Source organism: Equus asinus, chromosome 2 (genome assembly GCF_041296235.1).
Source record: "Equus asinus isolate D_3611 breed Donkey chromosome 2, EquAss-T2T_v2, whole genome shotgun sequence".
Taxonomy (NCBI): Eukaryota; Metazoa; Chordata; class Mammalia; order Perissodactyla; family Equidae; genus Equus; species Equus asinus.
This window is the reverse complement of record NC_091791.1, coordinates 51,470,325-51,495,315: the sequence shown is the minus strand read 5'-3', so window position 1 is coordinate 51,495,315 and position 24,991 is coordinate 51,470,325. Positions and strand designations below refer to the sequence as shown.

At 36.5% G+C, this 24,991-nt stretch overlaps 1 protein-coding gene across 1 annotated transcript in view; it reads left to right on the top strand.

The window, feature by feature from the left end:
- TMEM26 (transmembrane protein 26) overlaps positions 1 to 20,951 on the top strand; it is a 38,661-nt gene extending 17,710 nt beyond the window's left edge. Inside the window, exons 3-6 of the mRNA XM_014833407.3 lie at positions 2,856 to 2,966; positions 4,968 to 5,188; positions 14,593 to 14,669; positions 17,649 to 20,951. Coding sequence (XP_014688893.3) covers positions 2,856 to 2,966; positions 4,968 to 5,188; positions 14,593 to 14,669; positions 17,649 to 18,073 — 834 coding nt within the window. The 3' untranslated portion in view covers positions 18,074 to 20,951. The remainder of the gene's footprint in view (positions 1 to 2,855; positions 2,967 to 4,967; positions 5,189 to 14,592; positions 14,670 to 17,648) is intronic.
- The last annotated feature ends 4,040 nt before the right edge of the window (positions 20,952 to 24,991 follow it).

Here is a 24,991-nt window from a genome sequence, read left to right as displayed (position 1 = left end):
TTCAAGTTACCAGGGCTTTTAAAAACTGTACCATAAGGAATTAGGGAACTGTTTCAATTTCCTTACTGCTTCCTCCTTTCAGCGGTATGGAAATCAGCTCTGGTGATTTGAAACCTTTTTTTCCTCCTGATACAATTCTATGACATGGCTATCCTCCACAATAACAATTCATTTCCGCAAATGCCTTTATAATACAAATGTGTTGCACAGTTAATTGATATACAGGTCAAATCCCATTACAACAAATAGCATGCAACCAAAAGCTCTCTTTTTAATAAAAAAAGATTTTTGAGCCCCGGGCAGTACCTCCCTAATTTTCATACTACAAAAGAAATTGGACTTTTAGCAGTAATGGATTTGACTCGTTTTGACACCGAGAATTAAAATGAATGCCCAGAGACTGGACTGGGCAGAGTGGGCAGAGACGGAAGTAGAAAAACGAGAGAAAGAGAGGCAAAAACGTACTGGTATTGTGTTTAAAGAGATAAGAAATGGCAGAATAAAGGGAGGTTTAGCAATTCTCTTAGTCCATTCATTCGGGAAATTTTGGTTGGGATAATAAGCACTTTTCTTCATATAGTCCCTTTGTTTCAAAGCATTTTCAGAAACATTTTCTCATTTTTGAACCCAACGACTCCACAAATTAGCCATGGTTTATATATTTCTATTTTATAGAAGAGGAGCTGGAGACTCAGAAAGGTTAAGTAATTTTCTCAAGGCCACACAGCTGATCAACATTTCTGGAGCTTAGAACCTAGGGCTTGATCTCTACTCCGTTAAGCCACACTGCCTTTCTCAATTATGTCTTCTGTGTTTTAGAGGAGTTTGCGTCAAAATCATCTGAATTTTTCATGACAGGAAAGAGTAATTTATTTTCCTTTCACATTTTCCATTTATTCTGCATCCTAAATGTTCTACCCTATGACTTGGCATTAGGAAAACATCCTGAAGACGCTTCTCTTAGATGATCAATTCCTGAACCTGGCTAGCTCTACATGAAATGGAAACAAATGGATATGACGACAGTTAGGACCTTAACTCTTAGGTCCATTGATGGAGTGGCGTAACTAAAGCAATGGAAACTTTCTGGTCTTGTTGGTCTCACAGTCTGGTTTGATTCAAAGGAATATTTTTAAAGCTAATAAGAGTTTTTAAGACAGAGTTCATGAAAAGGTGGCTTGTTGGCACCCGCATTGTCTAGATGAACTCACCTTTACAATGCTGAATGTAAACAGTATTACCACGAAAACAACACAAGTGAGGTTAAGCGTTAGGTTTTAGGAGTCAAACCAGTTGTTCTTTGCGGTCTTAATGCAGCTGCCACTTGAAGGAAAGTCTCATCAGTTAATAACAAACAGAATTACAAGAGTGGAGAGGGACTCAGGTCGTAATGTCATAATGTGGACTACAAAGCTGTTTGCTACCAAGTTATCTCATACTACAGTACAGATAACTTTGTTTTTAAATAACAAGATGGCTACAGATTTTTAGTGTTAACGATGTAAAAAACATATCAAGGTCATCACTTTTAATAGACGATCTGCTTTCATGCCTGCGAACAAAGTGGTCAAAGTTTGTTTCCTGTTGACCATTTGGTTCTTAGATTGTCACAAAATTACTCTGCAATGAGGTTTGTTGCTTGGTTCAAAGATTTAATTTTTTATCTTCATTATCTTTTCTTGGAACCTTAGTCATACCAAAAAAAAAAAAGTGCAAACAGCTGTATTTTTGCTCTTAGAGATATGGCACATGGCCATTTTTCTTAATTATTCTTGTCATTCCACCCATAACACTAGTTGTTTTGATGAAGGGTAGAAAAAATAGTTTCTTGACAGGCTTTCTTTTCTCCTTTTTCAAGTAGTTCATAGAATGACCGACGAAATATCTAGAATAATTAAGAAAAATACACTTCTTACAGCTGTGACATTAAAAAAAATGTTTCTCTCTAAATCCAAATGTGTGCTCATGGATGTGTGGTGGTGGTGGTGGGGTGTGTGTGTATATGTGTGTGTGTGTGTTTGTGTTTCAAAGGTATGTTAGCCCTGCAGATGTTTAAAAAAATCTTCAAATTTTTTTTTACACATTTTTTTTTTTACCCAATTGTAGCCAATAATCATTGGCTACAGTTACATTTTCAAGTGCTGCCCCTTTTCTCTTTCATATACTTTTTTCTTCTCTTTCTCTTCCTCAGATTCCCAGCAACTGGCTGGATAAAAATCTTGCACAGTTTACTCACAGAAATGTACATGCAAAATGAAGGAACAAGAAGGGAAAAAACATCATTTATTAGGCCTATGGTCAAATTTTCTATAACTTGAAGTGACTTCTAAATACAATAAAATGTATCTTTTGGTGGATGAACATGTTAATTTATTTAGTTGTTACAGTGCTTACCAGGGTAGATTTAAAAGTAATTGGATTATCTGCTTAAGCAAGATGGTATTTTAGATTAAGAGGCTTCAGGACAAGAAACAAACTCAGAGTGAAAGCTTTGCTCAGGATCATACATGTTTTAATACTGTCATCTGTTGTTGGTTTGTTTTACAATTGTTTCAGGGTTCAAGAAAGGAGCCCCAATTATCAATCCATAAATTCTACAGCTCTCCACAATGAGCTCAGAGAGTCTGCATCCTCATAGACTTGTGGAAAAATAAGATATGTATAGTTGACTCTCTTCTCTTATTAATTGAAAAGTGCTTTTCTATCTCATGCCTATAATCTGATTTTTGGAAATGTTTATGCATCCTGTTGAAACTCCATATATCTGCTTATAATCTCTTAGCTACACTGAAGCCATTTTAAACTCTTCCTATTATGGTATTTTTTGACATATTGCTTTTTTACAAAATTCTTAGTATTGCAGTAGCCAATCTGAAGGAATGTCACAGAATACCAGCAGCAAAGAAGACTTCAATCAAACTCTGATGTCGAGCGAGCAAACCAATGCAGCGGATCTCATTAGGACGGTAAGAGCTTTTCCCATGTATACTCGAGGAGCTAGCCAATCACCTTTTCATGTGTTGAGGACAACGTTCTCTACAGCTTTCAGCTCACTCTTTCCTAAGGAAATTTGCCAATTGTTTGTTTGGCTCAGGAATTTGCAAAATATTGTATTTTTTATATTTATTAAACTTATTTAACATGCCTAATAGGCATATATATCTTGTATATATTAATAGATATATTTAGCTTGCAGGTTTAAGGAACCTTGATCACTTAGGACAGACAATATATGCATAAAGAGAGAGAAAGGTTTGTGAAGGAATAATATAACTAAAAGATCCGGATCTGCCCTATATATGTTTTTAGGTGTTTATATTAACAAAATAGAGAAGGTTTCCAGCCAAAATAGAATCACTTCTTTGTTCTTCACATGCCTGATATTTGGCAAACTAACCATGGCCTCTCAGAAAGTGATACACAAGAGAGACTCAAGACCAAGACGCCCACCATGGAACTGTGTTTGTGACAGTAAGATAGGTTATTGATTCTATGAGGTTTAATAGAAGTAGCCTTGGGTTCTAGTTCAATTTCCAATCACAGTTTGTGAATACCGCTTTGAACAAATCACTTAATCCCTCTGTGTCTCAGTTAGTTATCTGACAATTGAAAATATTATTTGCTCTGCTAGCATGCTCCCTGTAAGAATTAAATAAGATGTATGTAAAGTCTCCTAGAAGAAATATAAAGAAGTGTGCAAATGAAAGCTTATTGATCTTCATGCATGGCTCCAATCAAGTCAGCATCCTGCCTCGCCTTTTATCTGCCCTTCACCTTTACATTTGACATTAGCAAGTGATCAAGAGGAGTCAATAGATTTTGCACAAACGTAGTTAGATTTTGTGTATAAATCAGTTGGAATCACTATCCAATCCACTTGCACCATATGCCCTTGTAGTCTTTAAAAGATCATAACCTTTAAGGCCCAATAATGTACTTTAAAATTTATTTAGAAGTTAAGTGGTCAAGAGATATCATCCAGAATACATGAATGGATGTAAATTTTTCTGAGAGTCCAAGAATAAGGACAGAATAAAATTTGAATTCTAGCTTTTTTTTTTTTTTTTTGCCTTTTATTTTTTTAAGGTATGCTTTTTTTGGTGAGGAAGATTGACCCTAAACTAACATCTGTTGAAAATCTTCCTCTTTTTTTTCCTCCCAAATCCCCCCTACATAGTTGTATATCATAGTTGTAAGTCCTTCTAGCTCTTCTGTTTGGGATGCTGCCACAGCGTGGCTTGATGAGTGACGTGTAGGTCTGTGTCCAGGAACCAAACCAGTGAACCCTGGACCACTGGGGATGGAGCACACAAACTTAACCACTACACAACTGGGCCAGCCCCTAGCTTATGCGTTTTTGAACAATACGTTTAATATTCAGAATAAAAATAATAACTTTATAGTTATTCTCTTTCTTTACATTTAGGTAATGAATAAACATTTTATATATTTTCTTATTTGCTATAGTAGAGTTTTAAAGCAATAAAAAACAAAAGAGAAGATTTGTACCACACTAAAATATTCCCAGATGAGGAAATTCAGACTTGAAATCTCTGAAAGAAAAATATGGGAATTTTTAGTGATTTTGATATGGGATTTAACAATATTTGCTATGTGTTATACTTTGTTACAGAGTATAATAAAATGAGAAATGATCTTTGAAACACTGTAAAATTGACTCTTTAAATATCATATGGCACAATCCCGCTAGCAAATGTAAGGTTTAAATTACTTCTAGTTACAGAGCTTCCCCATTTTAAGGACCACGTTAGTTGTTCTATGCTTTTTGGTTTTCTTCAGTGTTCAGTTGAAAAGAGTTTTACTTTCTTTAGTAAGTGAAGAATCATTTTCTGAAAATGACCTTCCACAAAATCTAACTCTTGATTGAAAGGCATGGTGAAGAAGGCCTTTCTCTCCAAGGTGGCAACTCACAATCCTTTTGTCTGTATGACGTTTCTCTTCAACAGGCCACAGTTTTTGTAAATAACTTATCTACCGTATGTGAGAAAGTTTGGACTTTGGGACTCCATCAGACATTCTTGTTAATGCTAATAATTGGAAGATGGCTTCTACCCATTGGAGGCGGGATCACTCGGGACCAACTCTCTCAACTTCTCCTTATGTTTGTGGGGACAGCTGCGGACATTCTGGAATTCACAAGTGAGACCCTAGAAGAACAAAATGTGAGGTAAGCAGGCCCTGCAATGACAGACCTTCTTTTCAAGGACAGGCCCACACACTCGTCTCTTCATTCTATCATTTACGTTCTGCATAAATAAGGATTTTCAGTATATCATATGTCCAGTGGTAGAATCATAGAATTTGCGCTGTTCAGATATACATTACGTACAAGCCCAGTTTACACACATATATATATTATGTAACAGTTTACATATACAGTTTATATATAAATAGCCCAGTTTATACACACACACACACACACACACAAAGAAAATTTCTGCTAAAGAAAAGGGGCAAATAATATTTCTCATGGGTCAGGACGGAAAAGCTCTGCATGTCTGTGTGACCACAGGTTAGGTGGGGCCATGGTTATCTGAAAACCTTCTAGAGGCGGAATGACTATCCCTAGGTCCTCTTTCACATTCTCCAGTGTCGAGGAATGTAGCCAGTCAGATGATTTCTCTTCCAGAGCAGAGCAGGGCTACAATTCCAGGAAAGCACCTAGAGGAGTCGTGGAGAAATCTCTCCAATACCTAGCTGGGGAATTACATTCCCTGGTGTGAATGGCAAATTGGGCAGATTAGGTTTTATTTTACTAAACTTTATTTTTTTAGTCAGTTTTGTTCAAAGTGCCCAAAGGCTTTCCTGTGTAGATGCCTATAAATTAAAACTTATTGAGTTGGTACTTTTATTTTTGCCACAAGCAAATAAGCTCAGAATCCATGATCACATCTGTTTATGGAACTACTTTCTTACCTTTAGGGATTTAAGTCTCAGTGCCCGAATGTACTTTCAGCTTGGCTTGTTTTGCGCTGTGCTGTAAAAATAAATTGCAATGAGGCTGGCTTTTAATACTACAATTTACTTTGTGTTATGTTTCTCAAAGAGTGAAACATAAAGCTGAACCAAATACACTAGCTTACTCAGTAAACTTAACATCCCAATTATAGCACAAAGTATATCTGTAACCATAGGTTACCTTTACATGATAATTTTCTGCCTCATTTATACTCACTTTTCTTATACCTTATTAAGTAGACATAGAATTTTTAAAAGAATCCAATCTAAGTTGATTCATTGTCCTCAAAATAATTGATTTTAGTTTTGTAGCTTTAATACCTGACATTTGGTCAGTGCTTTACACTGTATAACAAATGTTCAGATACTTTAGGACACTTATAATATGATGCAGTTACAAGAAAAACATGAAGAAATCATAACCAAGCACATAAAAACAATAAACAACTACAGACACAGTGATGGGGACATGAGAATATAAAGATGACTAACTATACCTACACAGAAATAAACACTTTCATGCTAAATATCTAGAGAGATGGGAGGGGTATAGGGCAGGAAATGGGGTATTCAGGAGGGACATATCATGTGGACCTGGTAATAGAACGTGAGAAATGCCAAACTCAGCTATTTGACTGTATGCTTGTTAGGTCCATCCACAAGTGACACCAAGGGGCATTTTATAGATCCCTGTTTGCCCATAGGTATTGAATATTAAATAAGTTAATGACTAGAATCTTGATTGCCCAGCAAAAAAAAAAGCCTTTGTAAATACCGAGGTATTCATTCATTCACCAACTATTGATTGATTGTCTAGTACGTGCCAGGCAATGTGTTGGTCAGAGACTGGGGAGCAAATGGTGAGCAAGTGATGAGCAAAAGGACACACAGTCCTATCCCGGCCCAGGCAATTTCCATTCAGCAGTTTCCCCTGCCACCTACAAATTAATCCAAATGTTGCATAAATCTTTTTTTTTCTTATTTTAAAGTATTTCTCATTTAACATATCATGTTCCAAGAATGAGATTGAATAAATTATGCCATGGTTTTTGTTTTTCAATTTCTTTTCAAGTTCCATGATCTCAGACTGAAGCCATTTTATTTTTAATATAACTACACTGTGCCAGTGACCTACTGTCATCTCTACTCCACTCCTGCTTGTGTCCATCTCTCTCAAAGACCCCAAAATCAAGGCCCAGAAAGAACTTAGAGATTTTTCTCTCTCCTAAAACCCACCTCCCAAGCTCTGATCTCCTGTCTTCTCTTTTCCTCTCTCATTTCCTTTCCTATCTCCCGTCTATACTGCAAGAATTGACACTACAAATGTCCTTGTTTTCAAAGGTGACACTTAAACTCACCTCCCCTTTGACTTCAAAGAGACCATCAGTCATGAAGAATGAATTTAATATACATGTAAAAGATGTATACATCTAATAGAAAAAAGAGTTACTTCCTTGTAACCCACTTAGCATTGCCTAGTTTTACCACATTTTATTTTCTGTTTTATTTTATTCCATAAGTTTGGCTGATAAATTTAGGAGAAAGCCTGCAATGATGGCTATATCACAGGATGTTTGCCTCTCCTTCTTGCATCCTGGCTAATATCTCAAATCTATTTTTTTTAACCTAAATAAATTTTCTTCCTTATGCTCACATCGAAGTTCATTTGCCTAATTCTTAGGAATTTACATGGACTTGTGAGATGCTGTAAATTTGTCTTAATGCCTTGACTTTACACACCATAAAATTCAACTGCTGTGATTCCATGGTTCAATTATATTTAGTGAATTCATAGATTTGTGTAACCATCACCGGAATCCAGATACCCGTGGCTGTTTGCAGTCAATTTTCATTTACACTACAAACCCTAGGCAACCACTGATATCCTTTCTGTCTCTATAGATTTTCCTTTTCTAGAAATTTATTTCTGCTAAGGTACATCTTCTAGCAACAAATTCTCCTAGTCTTTATCCAGAAATGTTAAACACACGTTTGTTTTTCATGTTTGAAAAATAGTTTTGTTATATATAGAATTCTTGGTTGACAGTTTTTACTTTGGCATTAGACATATATCTCATTTTACTGCCTTCTGGCCTTCACCATTTGTGGAGACATTAGCCATTGTTTTGTTGTTACCCTGTACACAAGGAGTCATTTTTCTCATGCTGTTTTCAAGATTTTGTCTTTCTCTTTGGCTTTCAGTAGTTTGACTGTGATGTGTCTAGGTGGGGATCTCTTTGTCTTTAATCTTACTAGGACTTTGTTGTCCTTCCTGGTCTGTGAATTAATGTTTTTCCTCAGATTTATAAATTTTCAGTCACTATTTCTTCAACCATTTTTTCCTCTTTTTCCATTCTCTCTTTCTTCTTCTGGGATTCCTATTACAAATATGTATGCTTATTTGTGTTCCGTAAGTGTCTGAGGCTCTGTTCATTTTTCTCCCGTCTGTTTTACTCCCTGTGGTTCAAATTTAATCGTTTCCATTGATCTATCTTTCAGGTCATGGATTTTTTTTTCTTTTACTCTCTCAAATCCATATGTAGAGTCAAATTTCCCATAGTTTCAGTTCTAGAATTTCTATTTAATTCTTTTTTGTAGTTTATGTTTGTTTCTCCAGATTATCTATTTGTTGAGTCATTGTCATCTTATTTTTTTTAATTTATGAAACATTGTTTTCTTTCATTCTTTGAACATATTTTTAATAGTTGCTTTGATGTCTTTGCTAAATCTAACATCTGGACCCCTTTGGAGTCCGTTTCTATTGATTTTTGTTTTCCTGAGTCACACATTCCTGTTTCTTTGCAAGTCTCATACTATTTTGCGGAAAACTGGACACTTGGATTACAATTTGTAGCAATATATTGTCTCCTGGCTTCCCCCCCAACCCTCGAGCTTCTTCTTCTTGCTGTTTTTTTGTCTCAATAAATTGCTTGAACTTAATCTGAGTAATCTATCTCCCCTTGGATTGCAGCCACTGATGTCTCTGCTCTGTTTTTGTATTTGTTTTTTAATTCCTATTTTTGTTTTTAGATTGGAGTCATACCTATAACTGCATAGGTCATGGTCAGCCAATGATTTGGGCAGTGTTTGTGATCAAACACACTCTGAGCCTTGATCACTTTCACCCTCTGCTAATGGATATGTGTATGGGTTGGATAGCATATTCAAAGTTCATAAAGCTTTTATATATACCTCAGTTTTTAATTTCCACTTGGCCTTCTTGGGTCTTCCCTGCACATGTCTGACATACATCGAAACCTTATCTAGCCCTTCTACAGTTCTCTTAGTTTTGGACTCTCTCCATTAAATTTCAAGTTAGTCCAACCACTCATCCCAACTGGAACTGCCACCTCAAAGTAACAAAGCTGTGGGCTTTCCCATTTGTTTCCAACCAAACTCGTTACTTTTACTGACCATACCCCTAAGCATGGGATTTCACACTCCACTGCAAATCAAGTCAGCATGCTAAGGGGTTTCTGGTTTTCATAGCCATGTCTTCCTAGTAAAACTACCACTCTGGCTGACCAAGATGACCTTAACATTGCCCTTAGCTTAAGTAAACTTTAGAAAGGTTTACTCCCTAGTAAGGCCTCTGATCTGCTTTTCCTTAGAGTATTTACTTCAGAAAATTTGAAAATGTAAATTCTTTTCTGCCCCTTTGAAAAGTAAGTCTTCTCACAGACTCTCTCCAGTTTTACCATCCAAGAAGGTCTTTCTTAAGGACCTAGGAGCCATCCCTTTGAAATGTGATCATCAAGAAAGATGGCACCCCTATCTCCCAGTCTCTTTGGGAGGATGAGAGCCTAATGTAGATCAATATCAATTAGCAAACATGGATGGCCTAATCACATTGACCAACCTTTCTCCTTAACTGTCCTCCAGACTCTCCCACTAGCTCACCCCAGTGCTTAATTCTCCTGCCTTTCGTTTCAGTGGGGATGAATTCAATCTCACTGTCTATTGCAATAGTCTTATATAAAGCTTTCCTTGCCTGTTTAGCTCTGACTGGTGCAATTTTTCTTCGACATAGCCAGCCTGGTTGGATATGAGAACAAACATCCCATGGGCAAGAATGTCTCAGACTCCCATTCTTTATAACTGAAGTTCTATCAGCTTCTCATAAATAATTGTTACTCAACTTGTTATTTGCCTGTGGTTGATTTCCAGAGACCTGAAGTAGTTGTTTTGGACAATTTGTCCAGTGTTATGTATGCTTTTTGGGGAGGGGATTTGCTGATCTTTTCATTCGATGACAGCTACCCTCCAACATTTTAAGAGATTTGAATTTCAGTGTCTGTGCCAGGAAGAGTTAAATGATTATTTACACCTTTGGAGCTCACTCTATGCAGTCTTTTTGTGAACACAGACCATTTATTAAAAGGAAAAAATTCTGTTCCTGTAGTGTTACTGATCCTCCACTCTGAGTATTTGACCACACAAAGGAGAATTTTCCTGTTTAGCCTGTGTTTTCTTTTTACTTAGCTCCTTTTGCTTGGTGGAACGTTTCTTCCAGGCTAGATTAATACTTCATTTTCTTTCTTTCTTTTTCTCATTCTCCTTTGTTTTTTTCTCTTCTCTGAAGGGGTTTGTTGGATGCTCTTTTAAAAGCTAGATGAATTCTATCCACTGATTATCTCTTATCTACAGGAACATTTACACTTCCAAAAAGAAATACTTAAGCAAATTAGCAATGTATGACTTTATTTTTACTTTTCACCCAACAGATTTGGTGCACTGAGCTACCAAATGCCAGTCTTTTATCCTCCCAGTTTTTCAAGTAGAGAAGTGTTACTCACATCTATAATTATTCTCCTCAAGATCTTTTGTCTCTTTATAAATAGAGTCCATTGTCTGCTTACATGCTTCTCAGTTGACATTTATGAAGACAGATTACACGTGAGAAAATGGGGAGAGACAATTGGGGAGATAGTTACACAATGGAGAGAATGTTGGATAAATTCACTCCAAAATTCCTTCACAAATTTTGAGGGTTTGCCATTTAAGCTTAGTGATTTACATTCTAACGTTTAACTTTCCTAAGTAACTTTTACCATCTGATTTAATAATACAAATTGTTTCTGCTTCAAAATTTTTCTGCCCTTTTTTCCAAAGTTATTTTTGACAGCTCTACTAATATGTTTCTCAACAGCCCCATTCTCCCCTATTTTGTGTGTGCCCAGATAATACTTGGATATGCAAAAGACATACATTCATTATTCTAGGGTTAGAATTTGGCTTATTTAGGGCTAGGGTTAGTTTATTATTTATCTCTATTTTATACAATGATGAAATTAAAACACAAGGAATTTAAGAAGTATGTTCATATAATAATAACAAAAATACTACTAGTAGATAAATATTTATTTATCACTTGCTGTATTCCAAGCAGTGTTCTAAGGGTTTTAATTATGATAAGTTATTTAGTCTTTACAGTAACACAATGAGGTAGATACTTACATTGTTACCATTTTGTATACTGAACAGTGGCAGTCAGGAGAAATTGAGAAAGTCTCAAGTTACATGGTAATAAAAATAATAACTAACGTATAGTGATCTACCATACTTAGTCTGTATCAAGTGCCTTTCTAAGAGCTTTGTATGTTTAATATATTTAAACGTACTTAATAAAATTATATAAAATCCAACAGTTATTATTATTGTCATCCTCATATTGAAGATGGGTAAAACAAAGCGTAATTACTTATTCATATTTGTGTAGCTAGTAAAGGATCCACTTGGGATTGGAGGCCCACATCCTATCTCTCTGGAGAGGACCGGAGCTGGTATTTGAACTCCAATAACCTAGGACCAGAATTCATGCTTTACCACTGCTTTCTGCTGCCTTGCAGACAAATTGCACATGAGTTTTTGGTAGAATTATTGAAGTTTGAGATGAGAAGAAACTTCAAAAGTGACCATCTATTGAAAAATCTATTTTACATCTGTTGCAAAATCCTATCCAAAATTTTCTTACCAAGTTTTTGTCCTGACTTTCTTTGAAAATTTTCACTAATAGAGAATGTAATAACCCCAGGGGCAACTCATTCTATTTTGAGTTCACGTTATTAGAAAGTACTTTCCTCTATTGTGATGAAATTTGGATTCTTATAGGTGCAACTAAAATCCTTTGAACCTGAATTGGTCCTCTGAAGTCACAAGAAATAAGTTTAATTCCTTTTCTACATGATAACTCTTTAAATGTAGGAAATAAGACTTTTAAGGAATCTTCTCTAGTTTTCAGTTTCTTGGACTGTCCTACATATAACATGGCTCTGAGTTCTCTCATCATCCTAGTCTCTCTCTTTTGGACCAAAAACTTTATAAATGTTTCTCCTAAAACATGAAGCACAACACATAATATTTCAGATATTTTCTGAACTTCATAGAATAGAGCAGGGCTAAAACTTTCCATTTCCTTTATGGAAATAGTATAATGTCGTGGTCAAAAGTGTGGATACTGTAATCAGCTATCTCGTTTTGATTTCTGCTCCCAACACTTATAATCACATTGCTTTGGACAAGTATCTTCAACTCTCTAAGTTTCAGTTTCTTCACTGGCCAAATAGGGATAAGTGTACCTACTTTGAAGAGTCGGTATGAGAATGAAGTGTGATCGTGGAGTTAAACACAGAAAACCGCTTGGCACATAGTATGAGCTCAGAAACCGTAGGTAAAATTATTTAAAAATTCAGGCACTTATTTAAGATCTACTATATATAGACATTGATATTGCAAAGAGGGAAAGTTACAGACTGCGTTCCCTAGGCATTTCCACTTAAAATTCTAGATTTTATACTTCTTGTGAAGCAACTCATGATTACATTTGATTTTGGAAATTCATAAATCATGTCACACTGTGGACTCATAATTAGATAACAGTAAGGGAAAATCCCGAGCCATTTTTATGGCTGCTGCTGCGAAATGCTACCTCTCCTATTCTAAGCCACCCAGTTACATCCTGTCAAGATCTTTTGGGATCCTGATTGTGTCTTTGGGGGTATTGGTTTCCTAGCCCAGCTCCATGTCATATGTGCATATGAGAAGTCTTCCATCAGTGTCGGCGACCAAGTCATTGATGAAATGTGAAGTAGAACGGAATCAAAGTCAGAGCCTGAAGCATCCCATTAGAGAGCTCCCTTTGGGGAGTCATTTCGCAGTTAGGAATTCATCTAACAGTACTCAAACTCAGAACATTTCTTAATCTTGTTAATAAGAACACTATGGGAGGCTTTTTCATAAGCCTTGTTTAAATCCAAATGTCTATTCCTAATTTATATATCATTACCTGCCTGGTAATCCCAGCTCTATTTTGAAAAAAAAAAGGAAAGAGAGAGAAAATAATCTTAGTGGAATGCAATTGTTCTTAGGGAACTTCTGCTGATTCCTAGCAATTACTGTCTTCTTCTGTAAGGGTTCTCAGAAGTCTTTTAAATAATCATTTATATAGTCTAACTAGGGATTAATAGTTAATGTGCCTTTTGTAGTTTAAGATATATTTCTGCCTCCTTTTGAAAGTTAAGACTTCCTTTTTTTTCTCACCAGCCTTGTCTCCACCAGTAACTGCCAAGACAGATAATGATGGCTTAGAAATCTCATTTACAAATTCTCTTGGAGTTTTCAGATCAATTTTTTCAGGGCCCCAACACTTGAAGCACTTAAAGATATCCCTTACAATCGCGCCATTTGGTTTGGTTTCAGTTATTCTTCCCTGATGCTTTTCTATTCCTTCCCAATCTGAAAATCCCTCTTGACAAAGAAGTTGGCAACAAAACCTGTTATTACACCACTAACCTCAAATTGATAACTTCCTTTATATTTTTGCTAGAAAAAAATAAAGTGACTTTGATGCTTTTTTAATATCCTCTGTATTTTTGTAACCCCTATTCTTTCTCACTTTAGTCTTTGAGACCATTCTCCTGGGTCTATGATGTTTGTATATTTGCGAAGTATGGGCCCTTCTTTTGTACACTCAACGGTTCCTTCCACAAATATTTTTGGAGTGCCAGGCACTGTTCTTGGCACTGGGGATACAGCGGTGAATGAAACAGACGTATTCCTTTCCTGACATCCTAGTATCTAGTGTAAATCTGTGTTTTGCATTTATCTCTCCATTTCTGTTCCAACCAAGGATAGTTTTCTTTTACTTGCTGGGCTTTTAATTTTTAAGCATCATCTAGCCCTTTTGAGATGGCTCTTTAAAGAGTCTCAGGATCTTTGAACAATTTTCACTTTTTCTCCTTGAAATTTCTCGAAACTAGCCCTCTGAATGTCCAGGTCAATGTCTAACTTATTTCCCAGCGTTTCTCTCCTACAATGTTTCTATGATTTTATAAAACTAAAAACAGCAAAATGGGCTTTGCCATAATTCACACAGATGTTGGCACATGTGCGGTTGGGTTTTAAGTCTCAGATTTCTTGTTTTTCACTTCTTTTTCATTTTTCCATTGTAATCATGCATGGATTTTTCATGGATCTCTTCTATCACCAAGATATTTTGACAACTCTCAAGAGTTTTATTAGGGTATACTCAAATATAAGCAAAAGAAAATATTTCTCTTTTCTGCACGTTATTGTATTTTTTATTACTAATTTAAAATGTTGTCTGCATTCTAGGAATAGCCCTGCACTGGTCTATGCCATCCTTGTTATTTGGACCTGGAGCATGCTGCAGTTTCCACTTGACCTGGCAGGTAAGGATGTTGATGTTTGCTCAAAGAAACAGAAAATTACAGCTCTTGATTATAAACTGTGTTAAAGTTAAGGAGGCATTTGAGAGGATATCATTTTCATCATTTTGAATTCTTGGTGTTAGTTCCAGTTCAGCTTAGAAGAAAAGTAGATTGAAACTTAGGAAAGCCACGAGCAGCCCCACTCTGGTACATGGTGAGCCTGAGATAGTTGGGTGGATAAGAGCACAGCTGTACTTTCGCAGCATACAGTGCTTCCATCACTTATGAATTATAAAACCTCTTGCAAATTAGATAATGCATCTGCACCCCGGTTTTTCATCCATGAAATGAAATGATAATCATAGTAGCTAGGGTAGAGGGCCCTTGAGATAGCTAGATAAGACATAGTTTGGAAAGTACTCAGCACAGTTGCTGGCATATGAATGTTATGTCTTGATATTTTTAAGAAGTCATTTTCATTTCTTTGTCAGACCCATGCATTAGAACATCAGAGGGAGTAAGAGCAGTTTCAGTGCCACATGGAAAATTAAAGTTTTCCTCATACTGGCCCTTGAAATCCCATTGGTCTTATTTATTTATTTATTTATTGCTTAGGAAGATTTCCTCTGAGATAACATTTGTGCCAACCTTCCTCGATTTTGTATGTGGGTCACTGCCACAGCATGGCCACCAACAAGTGGTGTAGGTCCGTGCCCAGGAACTGAACCTGGGTTGCCAAAGTGGAGTGCGCTGAACTTAACCACTAGGCCATGGGGCTGGCCCCAGGTCTTACTTTAATAAAGACACAAACCTGTAGGACTTTGTGAGAAGTAAACTGTTTTCCAGGAATTTCATACTAGTGATGATCTAGAGCTGCATTGTCCAATATGGTGCCCACTGGCCACATGTGGCTATTTAAATTTAAATTAATAGAAATTAAATAAAATTAAAAGTTCAGTTTCTCAGTCACACTAGCCACATTTCAAGTGCTCCATTGCCACATATGGCTACCATATTAGACAGCACAGATAGAGAACATTTTTACCATCACAGAAGATTCTACTGGACAGCATTGATCTGGAGTCATCCCATACCTTCTAGATACCCTGGAATTTTGATTTGGCAATTCTCCTAGATGCCACTTTACTCTGAAGAAATTCTAGGATTTAATCATTACATTTTCCTAAGTCTGCCTTCTTTTTTATGGCTTCCTTCCTGATGGCCTCAGGATTAGAATTAACCCTAGGACAGGGATATTTAAGTTTTTATGCCACTTTTTGGCTCACTTTGATAGGCCCAGAGGTTTCAGAGGGCATTTTAGACCTCAGCATCTACTTTCTGAAACAAAATTGTCACCAGAATAGATTGAAAGAGTAGCTGTGGCTTTTTCAGAAATACCAAAAACCCAATTACTAGTTAATAATTGCAAACAAATATATGCCAATAGCACACACACACACACACACACACACACACAGAGTTTGTCATAATATGCCCTAGAAGATACTCTATACCCATTGATCAGCTGATGTCTTCTGACAGAATATTAGGCACCATCCCTTTAGATGTCAAATAAGAGTCCCCTGGGAGTCATTTCCTGACCCTCACTTCTTAGGAAAGGCTATTATCAATCTTATGTTAGTTTTTCTTTTGTCATTCACTCTGCTGGTCCTCAGCCTTCCATATCTTGTGGTTTATAGCCTTGCTAAGAAAATTTTTATTTAAGAAAGAAATTCTATAAACTTTCAGGGGTGATAATATTATGCAGCTGTTTGTAAAACAAAGACCAAATGTTACTTCTGACTAAATCACTATTGTATTTTCCAACAAACAGTACATTATGTTCACCCATTTCAAAGCAGCTTCATAATATTTGCAGACTCCAGTAGACGAAGGCATTCTTTGTTTGAAAACTCTAAATGGAAGCCTTCATTATTATAAAAGGATTATTTTCTGCCCTTAACCTTGAATTAAGTTAACGTTTTAGAAATTAAAACAGAAAGGTTCATCTATTGATTGGATCGCCTTTTGTTTAACTGGAAAATCCGTAATTATATCCAGTCTTTCTTGTAAACTGTGAAACAAAACCATAAGGAATTACACAAAACAAAATAACAATGGCATTTATTTGGCCTTTTTTCCCCCCACCATTAGAAAAATATGTTTAACATGAAATGAGTTTGAATTTGAATATAAGCGCTTGAATTTTTGCAACACAGTTTTCACATGTGGCTGAGTGAGTCAACCAGTAAATAGGTAAATCCCAAAGAGAGGATCCAGAAGGATCTGGGCCACGTATACTCTGTTCTGTCTCCCAAAATTAGTAGTCAGGTAAGTCATTTATTATTCCAAGGGAAAGAGGGAGTGAGAAAGCAGAGAAGAGCCAGGCGTCTTACTCTGAAGGAAGCAAAGAGAGCCGGTGAATATGGGCTTCTCTCCTCACAGATATCATTGTTATCTCAGTTTTCAACTGAGGAAACTGAAGCCCAGGCAGGTTAAGTAAGTTGGCCAGCATCTTGCTGCTAGAAAATGAGGGAGCCAGGAGAGGCAGCCATGCTCCTTGACTTGAGGCCTAGCGCGTCCATCTGTGCTGCCTGCCGTCACTGCAGACCCCAAGGGCAGACATGCTACTTTCTTTTATTCTTTATTTTCTCTAGTCTAGTTAATTGTGCTTTCCCCAGTGTGAGGACTAGAAGGTGAATTTTTTGACGTGGATATAAATTAGAGGACTGGCTTTCTTTGATGTGTTTTATTGGAATTATAAATTATTACCAATTTTGAATATAAAATGACCAATTATGTTAAATGGTTAAGCGTGGTTAAGGGTGATGTGAAATCTTAAGGATGGCTTCGCCTGTTCCACCCAGAATTCCATTACAGAATCACTCCCAGTCGTTGACTAGTGTAGCAGCCATTGTTGATGACTTGTCGTCATTTCATTCTGTCTTACTTTCCCACATTTCAGAGAGATATGTTAACTGGTCTGTCTTGTGTTTTCAGTAAAGTACGTCATGTGCCCCTTGTCTGTGACATCAAGGGGATTCCCCAGCCTGTTCTTTTGCCAATACAGTGCCGATCTCTGGAACATTGGAATCAGCGTCTTCATACAAGACGGTCCCTTCCTAGTCGTGCGCCTCATACTGATGATCTATTTCAAAGTGATAAACCAGATGCTGGTGTTCTTTGCGGCGAAGAATTTCCTTGTCGTGGTGTTACAACTCTACCGCTTGGTGGTGCTGGCGATGGATGTCCGTGCTTCCTTTCGAAGTCAGCGAGAAGGCCTGAAAGCACAGCACAGTCGCCCAAGTGGCCCAGCCGAGAGCGGGGCCTCACCCGGAGACTGGGAGAGTGTTTCTAAGGAGGGCTTGGCCTTGCCTTTGCGGGCCTTGCCAGACACCTCCGAAGACTCTCACCCCACACCGTAGTTATTTATTGACAGCGGCATGCAACTAGAACATTCGACTTTCTGGTTCTTCCTACAGACAGAATCTCCCTCTCTCTCTTTTCTTTTTATAACCTTGGCATATAATAATGTTCAAAAGAACAACATAAAAGGTGATCTTAAACCAAAGCCAAGGAATTTTCTTTTTTCAACTGAATGTAAAGAACTTTGATTAGTGGCTATGGCTACAACTTCTGTATGTTGCTATCAGATGTTACAGTTGTTCAACGACTAAGTGATTTGTTTGTCTTGAACTGTTTGAAAAGCTGTGGACAGGGTTACGGTGACATGCCCTCCAAAGGTTTAGTGCAGACAAACCGTCGCGGCCGTTACCTGAAAATGGAGAAGCTTTGAACTTCGGCTCTATTGTCAGACTATTCTCATCTGATCTTTTCTGCAATGTCCCTCTGACATCAAAAAATGTACATTCCTTGAATGCAGAACAAATGAAGGGAAAAGTGCCTTTAAAATTACCTCACTGTGGGCTGGAAGCAGTGAAAATCTCTGCTCAGCTTCCATAGCATGGCGAGCCTTGTTCCTCGCTGCACAGATCTTGCCAGGAAAATCATTTTTCTGGGCTGATGTGGTATGCTGTCATGGCGCATATGCTCTTACAGAAATTTTATTGCTTTTGGCTTGGGTACTGCAAAATTCACAGCAAGCCATTTCGGTTACAGATCTACTGGTTGTGAGGCAGGAAATACTGGTAATGCTAGGAAAGTCACAGTTTCCACTCCGAACGTGATTTGCGGTATTCGTCAGTGTTTTTCTCCACTCCGCTTTGCCGTCTTCTGTATTGCCAAGTTGAACTCCGTGGGTTGATGTAAGGAAGCGCTGAAGCAGTGAAGAAAGGTGTTTCAGGCCCTTTAAGTGTTACCATAGTTTCTGGGGTCTGCTGGCGGTCTTGGAGCTCCTCTGAACTGCCACTGCCGGAGATGGCCTTCGGTCTCAGGGACGATGTTGGTAATGGCGGCTCGCATCAGCCCTGTCCATGGCCAACAGCCCTTGATTGGTGACGGCGGTTAGAATATGCCACAGCATTGTGGAAATCAGGAAATTGGCTTTTCTTCCCTGCATTAAGATTTCATTTCCCCAGAATTGAAATAGCCATCTTTTCCCTTTATATAGCTCTGTACTTTCCAGATGGAGGTGATTCAGAGCCTTTTAAAATGATTTTTGCTTTTAAAGATACAATGTGAAAATTTCCCTGGCCATCTAGCAGTAATGACACGAGGCAAATGCTTTCAAAACTGTTCTTTTAGAGTTCAAAGCATAGTTCCTCCTTGTTATTATGCTCAAGAATTCAAGGGAACTTTAACAATAAGGCAGGGTATGACCTTAAATTGGATGTGACCTATAGACAACCAATTGGAACAATTTTATCAATAAATCTGTGCGACATGATATCTGTTCAAAACATGTGATAAGAAGTTTCATGGGCAAATTCTGTTTTTATACAGAGAAATTACTATTTTCCAACTAATGGCTTCTTCAGTGCCTGATATCATGTTTCTATTTCTTTCTTGTCTTCCTTGCCTTTCTAATTTTAACAATATGATGATGGTAAAATTACACGTGAAACTAATGGCATACATTTATAATTTGCCATAATAATTTTATGAAAGTTAAGATCAGAACATTATATTTATATAAAGAACTTGACAACTTTTAAAAGCTTGTTATTTAAAATGCTTAGCAATTGAAAGCAAAGTAATAACTGCTATTTATAAAACCGCCTCAGCAGAATCTGTTTTTATGTTGACTGTTTTACGTTGACTGTTTTCCCCCACAACATGTATGTGCCGCTTATTATTACAGATTTGCTCATGGCATACTTTTCATGTTTTAATTTTTTTCTTCCAGGAAAACAAACATTGAGCCTCTAAAAATAGAGGAAGTATAAAGTAGTACGGCTGTTGCAAGGATATTTTTAAATGCTTTCAAATCTGAGACTTGGCTTGGCTTCGAGAATGAGCTTCTAGTGTTTAAGTATTTTGTAATTAGCACTCCTCCAACCGCTTGGGAAATAAAAAGTCCAGAGTCTAGCTTTCCTCCGAGTGCCAGAAAGGCAAAGAGAGCCCAGGACCAGCTCAGCAACTAATTGTGGCAAAAATAGACACACGCTCTGCAAGGTTTTCCAGGAAAGTCCGCTAAGCGCAGCATTTGCGACCCTGACTGCCCCTACTCCCACTCCCTGGGACTCACTGTTTTTAGAGCAGAAAAAAATCTATATTCGTTTAGTTTATTTAAAAGTAAAACCCAAGTCCAAGCGGCATCCCTAGGACCCCTGATGAAAAGTTCAAACTGTATTCAGTTAATTGTATGTTTTTATTGTCGATTGTTCGCGTTGTAATGTTTGAAAACATCCAAGGGTTCGCTCTACAGTGGCTAGAACAGCAGTTACCTCCCAAATGCTGACATCCTGGGATTTGCTTCCATTTTATTTGTAATGAGATAACTGACCCAGATCATCTGTGTAATGTGATGTAAACCATACCTCTCTCCTACCCTCCACGGACACACAACACGCCAATCCCCAACCAGTGAAGAATGGGGCTTATTGGTGGTTGTTGGTGCTGTTGTTATTTGTTGTTGTTGTTATTTAATTGCTTAGTTAAAGCTCAATCAAATGTCCTTCCTAAAATCACATCATTCCACTGGTGAGAAAACACAGTATATATACGTGTTTTAACGATGCTGTGTAGAAACACACCTCAGAGAACCATCTTGTGGGTTTTCTTTACTCTTATTGACCGAATCTCAGAGGACATGACGACAGTGCAACATTAATAAACTATCTTTGCCTTTGATTATTCTGTTAATTTTTATTTAAGCTATAAAGGATCATATAAGAAAATAAACATTTGTGTTGGCCAATAACATTCTTTCTCATCTTACAAGAAGAAGATTCTTTCATAAATTTATCGGTTGACTCTGTTTGGTTCTACTAACATGTAGCAACACTTCAGGCCTTTTAAGACCAGAAAGATTTGGCCGAGAAATATCAAGATTCAGTATTGTAATGTTAATTGTTAAATCACTATTTAATAGAAACTCTTCGAAGTCCTGGGAGGGCATGCATTGTAGGTGCACATGCTTTAGGATTTCCACCCAGGTTTCAGAGTTCAACACTGACCCTGTTTATCTTTGGCATTTAATCTCAATGATTCTTTATCAACTTTCCTGCTAAAAGAGAGAAAGAATTGCAAGGCCAAGCCTCTCTCCACCTTCATTGTACTCCAGTGCCAGAAAAGTGAGGTTGCTGAAATATATTGCAGACCCTCAGAGATGGAAGTGAAAAACCAAACAGTCTTGAATTATAAGAAAAGAAGAGACTGTTGTTCTAATTTCGGACTTTGCTTTTTACTTGGTGGACATTCTGATCCACTCTCAGAAACATCTGATTTGGGGTTACACCAGGCAGCTGGAGGATGTTTATAACTCTGAGGCTTCAAATAACTTTCCATATCATGAGAGTAACTCTAAACAATGTTTGAATAATCAACTGCTACAGCCATATATTTTATGGGTGTCCATCCTCCGGATCTTTCTTTCTAGATGATTTTATAAGAATATTTTCTCTGAACTATTTATATTTATACTATTTTGCTGTGAATGACCTTTGTATTTTATTATAAACATTAAATTGTGTACAACTTTATCTTAATGCCTGTTTTTTTTTGCCTGCATTTCTCATCTTTGTTCTTTACTGTAATTCATCTCATTTAGTTTTTAAGCTCTGGTTTAAAAAAAAAACTGATCTATTTAGAATATGACTAAAGTGGCATTTCAAACTGGTGAGGAAAGACTGACCAGCTTTATAAATGATGTTGAGAAATTTTGCAAACCATCTGGAAAAAATAAAGTTAGATTTTTATCTCACGCAATATATAGAAATAAATTCCAGATGGATTAAAGATCTAAATGTAAAAGTGAAAACTATAAAATATTAGGAGAAAACATGGAATGTATCTTTAGCATTTGGGGAATGGGAAAGATTTTCCAAAGCAAGACATGAAACCCAGAAACTATGAAAACAAGATTGACAGATTTTCCTTGAAAAAGTTTAAAATTTCTGAATGGCCAAAGGTATCATGGATACATCCCTATTATTTTCTTTCCTGGAGAAAGATGTCAGTGCATTTGGACATGAAAAATGAGAGGTATGGAAATTAGAAAGGAGGACTCAAATTTATTATTTATTTGTAAAAGATTGAGTCTGGAACATCCAAGAAAAGTATTTAAAAAAACCTAAGAAGCTATTAAAAGTAATCTGAAATCATGCAAAAACCAATAGCTTTTCTATATATAAACAAACGTCACACAGAATATATATTTGAAGAAGATATCTCTGTTATAATATAAACTAGAACCATAAAATACATAGGAATAAACTTAACAGGAAATGTACAAGATCCATGTAAAGAAAACTCTAAAATGATTTTGAGGACTGTCAATGAATAATTTCACAAATATAAAGATATATTCTATCAGGGAGTGGGAAGAAACCCTGCTATTTTAAAAAGTATCAATTTCTCCTAAAGTGATCTATAAGTTTAACACAAGCTCCATGATGATATCAATAATTTTTAATGACTACACGAGCTGATTCTAAAGATTTATGATAAAATAAGCAGGAAAGAACAGCTAGAAAATACTAAAAAGAAGAGAAAAAGGAGAGAGAATTTCCAGTGTCTTTACTTTATACAGCTCCAAAAGCCAAGATAATTTGATTCTGTCAGGCGGAAAAATGAAACAGAATAAGGTCAAGAAATAGACTAAAATACATAACGATTTTGATATGTGATAAATTATGGCTTGGGAGGAGATAAAATATTATAAGTGGTTTAGGGTTTGGAAAATATTAATTTGGATCCTTACCGCAATCCTTACGTCCAAAACATTTCCAGATGGATCAAAGAATTAAACATTAAAAATAAAAACCAGTGAATTTTGCTTTTATAGTTACAATGGTGAGAATGTTTTCTAAGTAAGATACAAAATTATAAACCATAAACAATTTGTAAACACCGACTCATAAAATTAAAAATTTCAGCATTGTAAAATTACCGTAAGCAAATTCAAAAGTTGAACAACAAATTGGTAAATATTTTTGCAACGTGTATAACAAAGCATTAGTTTTTTTAATGAGCCAACAGTTCCTACAAATAAAAAAAAAGTAAACACCCATTGGAAAAATGAGCAAAAGATTGAAGTACATGAATCACTGCAAAAAGAATAATTAAAGAAATGAGAATCAAACCACAATGAAACACTATTTTTCAAATGCAGACTAAACCACAAGATACCATCTTTCCATTATTGGGTTGGAAAAGATTCAAAAATTTTTCAAAATGCTGTATTAGAGGGGATCAAAGGAAGCAGACATTCTTATTCATTGCCAGTGAGGATGTAAACTGGTACAATTCCTTTGGAAGACAATTTGGCAATATCAGTCAGAATTAAAAATATATTTATCATCTGACCTAGCAACTCAGCTTCTAAGAATGTATCCTATAGATAAATGCGGGCAAAATTTTTTGTATAAAGCTGTTCAGGCAGTATTTTCTATAGTAGCAGCATAGTGTCCATCATTAAGGTGGTTATTAAGCTGTGGAACATCCACACTACATAGTACCATAGTTAGGGAAAAGTAAGGGAGCCACCATGAGTATGTCACTCTTTTTGTAAATGTTATCCAGACCTTTACAGGTGGCTAATAAATGTATGAAATGTGTCTCAAGTTTCCAATGATCATGGATATTCTCACCTTTTCTTTTCCTTTACTTTAATGCCTTTTACAGTTTGAAGGTTATCAGCACGCGTTACTTCTGTAATTTTAGAAACAATTACTAATAAAAAGAAGCCTCACCAGCTTAGAGAGGCTGCTGCCATGTAGAGATACTCTGATGTCGTTTTCCAAATAAAGCAAACCTACACCCATCACAAGAAAATAAAGACTTTGCCATTATAACTAAGGATGATCTTTAGATACTTTAGATAAACTGAAGGTTTAAACCATGTCAAATTCGGCTTGCCTTATGAAGCATCAAACCTTGGGAAATGAAATAATGAATAGATCTATAAGACCACAGAAAAATCAAACTGACCAAAACAATTCATCAGTTCTTGATGAGTACCATGGAGACTACTTTGCAACAGCCAGTGTGACACTTTCACACTCCCTGACATTTATGGAACCATCAAAACAAACCATAGAGGAATTTCACATTGAATTACATAGTCAAGCTGATTTCCCCTGGAGATAGAGAGAACTGAAGGAACCCTGAAAGAGAAAACTTCAGAAAAAATCTGTGCATCTGTTTCCAAGTCCATGTTCATAGCCCATCTGACTTGTGTATGTAAGCTTTTTTGATTTTTGTCAAATATTTACTAAATTTACAATTGATTGTGGTAAGCGATCAAATGAATTGTATGCAAATTTGATCAAATTATTGAAGAAAACAAAATGTCTTAACCCAATCGTATGTCAGATATCATATAGTCTTTGTATCCAAACAGAATTTTGGGCAAGGAAAATTGGATCTACAAGACAAAATATGTTTTCTCTGCGGATGCTGTTGTTCAGCTTCTGCCAAGTGCATAGCTAGAGAATTCAGATGGTTGTGGTTCTGGGATCTTGGGGGTTGTTTCTACCTTCTGGCAATGAATGTTCTTCCCTATTATTCAAGAGTTCCCATATGACCTGAATGACAGCTAACAGCTGGGTCAAAAGCTATAATTATTCCATCAGCTTTCTTGGTTTCAAGTAACTTCTATAACTAGTGGTTTCATTGGTCTCTAACCTCAATGTCTTTCCTGGACTCCATGTCTGGATTTGCATCTCCCCCTGGATATTCTGCAAGCACAACACAATATGTATAGAATACGTATCTTACCA